Source organism: Cryptotermes secundus, unplaced genomic scaffold (assembly GCF_002891405.2).
Source record: "Cryptotermes secundus unplaced genomic scaffold, Csec_1.0 scaffold1143, whole genome shotgun sequence".
In the NCBI taxonomy this organism is placed as follows: Eukaryota; Metazoa; Arthropoda; class Insecta; order Blattodea; family Kalotermitidae; genus Cryptotermes; species Cryptotermes secundus.
This window is the reverse complement of record NW_019731286.1, coordinates 73,355-82,082: the sequence shown is the minus strand read 5'-3', so window position 1 is coordinate 82,082 and position 8,728 is coordinate 73,355. Positions and strand designations below refer to the sequence as shown.

The 8,728-nt window shown below is 38.5% G+C and overlaps 1 protein-coding gene across 1 annotated transcript in view; it reads left to right on the top strand.

Annotated features, from left to right (window-relative positions):
• The window catches only part of LOC111866958 (vesicle-fusing ATPase 1-like), an 18,760-nt gene continuing 10,032 nt past the window's right edge, over positions 1-8,728 (top strand). The window contains exons 1-4 of the mRNA XM_033752490.1: positions 1-34; positions 4,190-4,328; positions 5,214-5,356; positions 6,668-6,867. Coding sequence (XP_033608381.1) covers positions 4,246-4,328; positions 5,214-5,356; positions 6,668-6,867 — 426 coding nt within the window. The 5' untranslated portion in view covers positions 1-34; positions 4,190-4,245. The remainder of the gene's footprint in view (positions 35-4,189; positions 4,329-5,213; positions 5,357-6,667; positions 6,868-8,728) is intronic.

The window sequence follows — 8,728 nt, the reverse complement described above, 5'->3', positions numbered from 1 at the left end:
CCTATCATTTGTAGGAATAAAGGCTGAACCTGAGGTGAGTTGTGTCTGTGTCCGTTATGTTAATTTCACAAATCCAGGTATGCACTTATGCTGCAATGAACAACTTCGTATTTGTAAGAAGTTTTGTGAAGTCAGAGAAATAAGTACATGTAAAGCATGGGACTGCTGGGGAGAAGCAGACATCACTTTCTGCCTACATCTCCCACTATCCCAGTCTGTCCATATGCCTCGTTCAAATCATACTGAATCAGCAGTGCTCCTGCTGCTTACATTTGTTGATAAATATCTGTGATATTTGTGCCCAACATGGCTCCCTAACAACTAACTAAGAACTAACAACTAACAACTAACTGATAAACCAAAGAAAGCAAGGAAAGTATTAGGTTTGGCTGTAAAGATGGAAATAGTGAAAGGGACTGGAGAAGGACAGTGATGTAAAGACATGTACCACCATGATAATGAAGCTGCTTTATTTCATTGCATCAGCTGCAAAGAAAGAAGTGTGATTAAAATCATATATTGTATTTACATAAAATATCCAAATGAAGTAATGAAGTCCTCATTTTAATTCTTATTTGCTGCTAGAGCATATAGTAAAAATTTGAGGGGGACTTCTCTGTGGCTCATGAATTAGCTGGTGACATTTTTATGTAAAATAATGGCAGTATCAGTTTTGGTTTATGAATTTACTCCTTATGTTCAATTTTCATGGAATGAATTGCCTTCATGAAACAATGGATACCGTCATGTGGAGTTGACAGTTTCCTTTCTGACCTCCATCTTTCTGTGCATGTGAAAGAATTTCATTGTGGTCATTGGTATTTGAAGAGCATGTACTGAAATATCTCATGATGATTGTTATCTGTTGAATATTGCTTGTCATGTACCATTTCCCTTTTTTCCCTCTTAAGGAAATCTGATATACTTGAAATTAAATACTGTGTAAACTGAACAATCAGAGAAATTCAATAGCAGAAAAAATGTTCCACACTTGCCTTGTCCATGCAATCCTTTAAACCTTGCTTTGGTCCTGTTACATAGTGTCCCCAGGCTCTGTGAATGGTGAAGATTGTCACTTATTTTTTTCCTAGCTTTGATGCAATCTGTATCCATATAATGAGAGAGTTGTCATTATGTTGATGATCTGTAACAGGGTAAATAGTGATTCTCTAAACGTTCATAGCATTGATTGACAGATTATATTAATATGTTGAACATTGGCCATTGTCTGAAGTATATTTAATGTAACTGACACTTTGTGGATTGTTATGCGCTTGCTTGAAACTAGTGAGTGATGATAATGAATTGATATGAGTTGTATTAATGACTGAGATTATGAATGGGAATTCATTCTTATGGATCTGAACTCTTGAAGCCACCTGCTGAGTGTCAACTGTAACATTTCCTGTGAGGGGAGCTTCTGGGAGAATGGAGGGCGCTCTGTTGGCCTGAAGCTGCAGTATAACTTCCCTGCGCCTCTGACTGGTGTTTCTGCTTTAGATGCCGAACCCCTCTCCATTTGTCTTTATCCTTGCCCCCTCCCCTTTGATTGCTGTTAGGAAGGTAGGAGGTCTGGTATTGGGCACTAGTAAGCTCAGAGTAGGATGCTTACAATTGGAGGTGGTAAGAGTTGGTTGAAGATAACTGGCTGTGCTCAGGATTCGGTAGGCTGGAGATCTTATCTCGGCTCTTAATAGGCCTTGCTCTGGCAAGTAAGCTGAACATTGTAGCACACACACTTGCAGATAGTAACAACACTTGTTAGAACTTGATGACTGGTTTATTAAAGAGCACTGAGAACAAATTACATTTATTGTCACACTGATATACAAATCACTGCTGATCCTCCTTAATAATGTTAAAACACTTCACGGCAATTTCCATGTTGAAATTATAGTCAAAAGTCACATAATTAATGATTGTTTACTAGTTTAATATGCAAGAGAGTCTTTTACAGAATTTGCTTATCCCAATCAGCTGTATGTGTTTAGCGACATTGGACCTTAAATTTCAAATGGCACTGAGTTAATCAGAACATCCCTTTGACTTATTATGGTCGAGAACTGTCAAGAGTCACATTTCCAAAGGTGACACCAAATACCCTAAACATGCAAATTTCCAAAAAGTGGCAAATGGTGCATCCTGTGCTCTAACAGCAAGAACAGTTCAACAAGTGGTTGTCTCTTCATATAATGGCATCCCACAGGAGTAAATATCCATAGAACAATGGGTGCATATATGAGGGCATACCCCAAAACATTGAACTTAAAGATGGAAGCACAGCAGTTTCGTCAGAGACACCTGAAGATGACCACTGAAGCATGTAGTGTGCATACACCAGTGATGTAGGAGAGATACACTTTTAAGATTTCAAAAAGCAAGTTGCATGTGATACAGCTAACTAGCAGGAATAAATGACATGCAACAGGATGCTATGATATTATATTGTTTGGCTTGTTGGCTAATTCCTCAACCCTGAAGATGAATGCGGTGTGTTTCTCCAAAAGTCTGTTGACATTCATCAGACTACACAGTGTTATATTCCAGATAACAGAAACCTACATTTCCTACTTCATTCATAATTCTGACAGATAAAATTTCTCCTTAGCTATGCAGCTTGTTTTTCTATAGCTTGTAGTATTATAATGAAAATTGCAGCAGTTTGTTTTGTATTGAATATGATAGTATCAATGTGTCATCAGGTATAAGAATACTGTAAGGAAAAGAACAAAATAACACTTGAAGGCTCAGTAACTGCCAAGTCCTTATAACAGAGTCGTTCTTTTGAAGCTGATGATTGTTCATATAGTTAAGAATTACACTTTTATGGACTCTCATGACTCATCACCTTGATCTCAAGAACCTGCCATGACACATTCTGAACCAGATGAACCCAGTTCACAGCCTCACACTCAGTTTCCATAAAATCCATTTTAATATTATCCTCCTTGTCTATTTCCAGGTATCCAATTAAGATTCAATTTCTTACTAAATTTTGTATGCATTTCACCATGTTATTTAGTATAACCAAGTTATTCTCCTTGATTTGATTACCCAACAAAATGTAGAAGTAAAGTTCCATGCATTGTCAGTCTTGGCACTAGATGGTAGTGACAGGATAGCTTTACCCAAGGAAAAACACTTTTGCTAGGAACATCAAGATATAGAATCTCTTATTGCACATCCATTTATTAAGTTTAAGTTCACAGTGTTTTCATTAAAACTTATAATATGAAGTTCTGACAAGAAAATCATTTGTTCTAGTTAATTTCATTATAAACGTCTCTAAGCTTTCATTTGTTATAACACAGTGTATCTATTTCTGAAGGCTAAAGTTCCTGACTTTGTTGACTTCCAGGTGATTTCACTGAACATTTGTGTGAGCACTCCTCAATTAGGTTCTCACTTTACACATGCTGGTACTGCAAAATGTAGCAGTGACATATCTTGTATGTTAATGCTCTATATACATTTATAGTAAAAGGTAAAGAAGGCAAAAGTTGTCCTACGCCATGAAGGTGTATGGCGGTGTGGATATATAGATCCACATTTTCTTGACCTCAGAACTAGCTGGAGGTGAGTCAACAGACTTAATTCACAAGCAAATTTCAGAAAGCATTATTTATTCTGTAGAAGGACTAGATAGATAGAGTGGATTCTTATGGATGCACTTTGTAGTTTTGTGTCTGGGATATTTAAAATTCAAAGCAGTGTATTGTCTTTTGTTTGTATTTTTTGTCTAATTACCTGTTTTCTGCATTTCATAGCACTACTTTAGAGCCTTACGATACAGATCAAATGACAAAGGAATTCCTCCTACAATTCTCAGGTCAGGCTTTTACAGTTGGCCAGCAGCTGGCATTCAGCTTCCTTGACAAGAAGTTGCTGGGTTTAGTTGTCAAGAGCCTCAAAGCTGTGGATGTGACTGCATTATCCCAACGTATTGTCATTTAAATATATGAAATGTGCACCCTCATTACCTGCATGTAAGACCTGCTCTCCTTTGACATATCATAAAAAACTCCTTTGTTTCCAATTTGCTTCCTCCCCTCCTCTTCATGTCCAAGATTTCCTACTCTTTGACCAACCTAAATACAGTGCTCATATTGGTATCAGTTCCTAATGACATGTCTTAAAGTTGAAATAAAATATATTCATTTAAGAAATGTGTGTGATAACTGATTTTCAGCTGCTGATCTGAATGCCATCAAAGCTGGTCAAGATGCAAAACCTAAGGAAACTAAAATGGGCCGTTGTCTGGGAGATACCACAGTGCAGTTTGAAAAAGCTGAAAACTCATCATTAAATCTTGTGGGGAAATCTAAAGGGTACGGCTTTCTTGCATAATTATTCCACAGATTCCATTATGTACTTAATACAATTATGCATCATCGTCGTTGCCGTCATCCAGCACCACCACCACAGCCACTGCCACTGCCACCACATAAATTGTCACATAATAGAGTGACTATAGATGTGTTTTGGATTGGTAATTGGATCTATTGGATTCTTTGATACAGCGCATGACTACACTTTACAGTCCACTATTACACACACACTAGAGTCCACTAGTGTCTTCACTAGCTGTTGCTCAGTAGTGGCTTCCAACAGCAGCCATTCCCATCTTCTTCTGGTTTCCCTAAATGTCCCTGGTCTCAGTTACCAGCTTCTCACAACAACAGTTCACAAAGACTGAACCTGAGCAGCAACTAACTGAACTCACTCCCAACTAACTGTCCTGCTTACAAAATCTTGACATAGACCACACAGAAAACGCCATTCTTCTGTTGCTGTTTATGGGCCATTGTCTAGTTGTTTGTGTTGCAGTCGCAGTCATTGCTACTCAGTTCATTGTTTTCTATGCAGTTTGTGCTGAGATTATGTAATGAGTCAGGATCCAGTCCATAAATTTTCAAGTTATAGCTGAGAAAGGAAAGAACACTTATTTGTGCAAGGACTTGCTGGAACACTGACAGATCAATAAATCCTGTCATATTTCTTTCTGTTCTTATATTTGTGAATGTATTCACCAGTAAAAAGTAATTCTTGCTCACTTAACCTTTCAGTTTTCTTAACCACACCAGTTTCTTAAAGGACTGTTTTGTCCAGATCTTTTCATCCTGTTGGATTTACTATAATGTGACAGTGCATTGCGTCAGTCTTCATACTTAGATGTCTGGTGGTACTAGTTCTTTCTATAAATGTGTTTTCAGAAAAGTATCTCGACAGTCTGTTTTCAGTCCAGACTGTGACTTTCAGAAAATGGGAATTGGTGGTATGGACAATGAATTCAGTGTCATCTTTAGGCGAGCTTTTGCATCACGTGTTTTCCCTCCTGAAGTTGTTGAGCAGTTAGGTATGTACAAGGAAATGTATTATTAAAATCTTTTTAACTTATAAAGTTCCATTCAATTTACCAATTGTTTGAGATACTAGCTTTTTAGAAGGGGCAGTGCCAAGCTTAAATGAATGATTTGCCCTTATATCCAAACTGCTCCACTGATTTTGAAAAATGGAGTAGTCCAAATATTCAAATTCTAAGTAAAGGAGTGAAAGCTAGGACCAATATCTTTGCATTTCTATATTATCATGGTATTTATTTCACAAAAAGTACTTTTGTCAGATCAGTTAAAAACTTAATAAGAAAGACGAAAACAGCTTCAAATTATGGCGGCCAACATTTAGTAGCTAAATTTGCTGCATTATATTAGTTGACCAGTGTAATGGTTCTGATGCAGTCTGAAATTAGATTCTTTTGATGGTTTCAAGACTGACAAAGGTAACCTCAACCACACACCAGAAATTCAAGTATACTGTAGAAGTTGATATACTCATAATTGCATACATATTTTAGATAGTTTTAAGCATGACATACTTATTGGTAGAAGGAATACAACCAACAGCTTGTTACTGGACTAGTCATGATTTTTATGACACAGTAAGTTTTATAACATACTGGAGTATAGAAAAGTTGTTGGAAATATGATACACACCTTATCATAATTCCATAATTGATGTACTTATCAGTCAAGTCTCTTTGGGCATTTTGCCTTCTTTTGTAAAAAAATGTGAAGCACATTTCACGAGAAATTTATTCACAATGATTTTCAGTTTTCACTAAATCCATGGTATTACTACTGGAAGCTGTTTCATCATACTGACTGCAGTTGAGTCACTGAGCTAGTTTGCTCATCAAGTCATTGCATGTAAGTGTAAGGGTTCTCATGACAGTGAACTCCTAATCTACCTTGGGTGTACCCTGAAACAGTATGTTCCTTCAAAACAGTAAACTTCTGCCAGGCTACAGTGTTACATCCCAGAAGACATTATTGTTTAAGTCCCTACATATCATAGCATTCATGCACTTAACCAAAGAGAATGATGTAGAAGCAACACTCTAGACTTATATTCAGGAAGTTCTCATCTCAGATCACAACTATCCTGACTGAAGGTTTTTCTCATTGCCTCCACGCAAATACTGGGATAGTACCACTGTTATGCCATAACTACTTCCTTCCAAGTTGTCCTTCCCCATTCCTCTGTCATGATACTGAAAAAGCATTATTAAATAGCCCATGAAAAATCATGTTTCACAAATATGTTACGAAAGTCTGTCTTGTCTGTTGTCATTATGATATTGAGTTTCTAATTTTGTAATTGGTTTTAGGTTGCAAGCATGTGAAAGGAATCCTGTTATATGGACCACCGGGTATGGGGAAAACTCTAATGGCTCATCAGATTGGAACCATGTTGAATGCTTGTGAACCAAAAATAGTTAATGGACCACAGGTTTTGGGCAAGAATGTTGGTGAATCTGAGGCTAATATTCGTCGCCTGTTTGCAGATGCAGAAGAAGAAGAAAAACTGGTGAATTCCATTGATCACTTTTTTATAGTTTTAATATGAGTTCCTATAACTTTATTTTTTTATTTTACAGTCTGCTCAATATACATAAATAGAGTAATTAGTAAAAGGGATGGGTGTATGTAATATTGAAGCAGGTATCATCCTCCAGTGATTCTCTGGTGCTTATCTAATGAGATCCTCTGGCCACATTCTATTTAGTCTTTCTATTGCTGGTTGGTTGAGTAGGTTTCTTATTAGTTGGTTGTTGCTCTGAGTGGTCCGGTTTTTGTGTTTCTCTGCATATGCTCTGATGACTTCTGTTACATATGGTATGTTCAGATCATTGTGTAAGGTAGCGTTTGATATGTACCAGGGAGCATTATCTATCACGAATGTGATTGTGTGTGATTGTGCAACTGTGTTCGTACACCTGAGGATAACCTCTTGAGGTCGAAACATGTAGTGTGACAATAATAAAAATGTGTTGTGTGAATGGTAAAATTAACTCTAATATTAGTTTCTTAGCATTTGGATTGGAACATTTGGAGATTTTTTTTTGTTAGAAGGTTTGCTGCATACTCATAACTCTATCCCGTAAGTCCAGACTGGTTTGATTATTGTTTTATATAGGATTATTTTGTTTTCAATAGATATCTGTGATTTTTTGTAGGTGAGCCAATTCATATTTCTGGTTTAGAACTCTAGTTGTCTTCTCTTAGCTTTTACGTATGTATGCATTCTCCATATTAGTTTTTCGTCAAGGTGTTGATATAAGTTTATGGCATGAATTTCATGATACGGATGGAATATAATAATGCTACCTGGATAATATGGTATCATCATCATCATCAGTAATCTGTCAGACGACAGGTCCACAGTCTCTTCCAAAACAATTCCTCCACTTGAAGAAAGCAGTCTTCTGGGATTTGGCACCGTGTATATGTGGTGTTAACCGACGTTNAGGTTGAAGGCTGGGCACCACCCGTGAGCTGAGGGGGGGGGGTTGTTATGTTGGTTGGTCATGGCCTGTGTGGCCTTCTGGATCTGGCGTCATATCCCGGTGGGGGTTTTTAAGAGAACAGATGAGAGGTTTCCAAGACTTGCTGAGACAAAACCCCCCTTCTCTGTTCATATTTTCTGGATGCAGTTCAATCTCAATTGCTTCCCTAATGATGCGATCCATATAGTGGGTCTTGGTGGCAAGGATGGAGGTATTCTGAAGCTGAATGCGGTGTCCCAGATCGATGATGTGTTCAGCTACAGCCGACTTGTCTGGTTGTTCAAGACGGATGTGCCGCTGATGCTCCTTCAACCTCATGTCCACGAAGCGGCCTGTCTGCCCAATATAGACCTTCCTGCACTCGCATGGGATACTGTATACACCCGGTGTCCTTAGGCCCAGGCTGCCTTTAACTGGCCGGAGGAAATTGGATAATTTGTTTGGAGGCAGACCCACTGCTTTGATGTTGCGCCGGGACAGCACTCTGCTGATACGGTTGAATATGGTCCCAACATAGGGAAGGAAAGCGACTGAGCCCGGTTTGTCTTCAGGCCGGCTGATGTTGGGCTGACGTTTGAAAACTCTGTGGATCTGCCGGTTGTTGTATCCGTTCTTCTTGAATACATCCTTCAGGAGCTTCCTTCCTGAAGGATGTATTCAGGTGTATACAGTATCCCATGTGAGTGCGGGAAGGTCTATATTGGGCAGACAGGCCGCTCCGTGGACATGAGGTTGAAGGAGCATCAGTGGCACATCCGTCTCGAACAACCAGACAAGTCGGCCGTAGCTGAACACAGCATCGATCTGGGACACCGCATTCAGCTTCAGAATGCCTCCATCCTCGCCACCAAGACCCGCTATATGGATCGCATCATTAGGGAA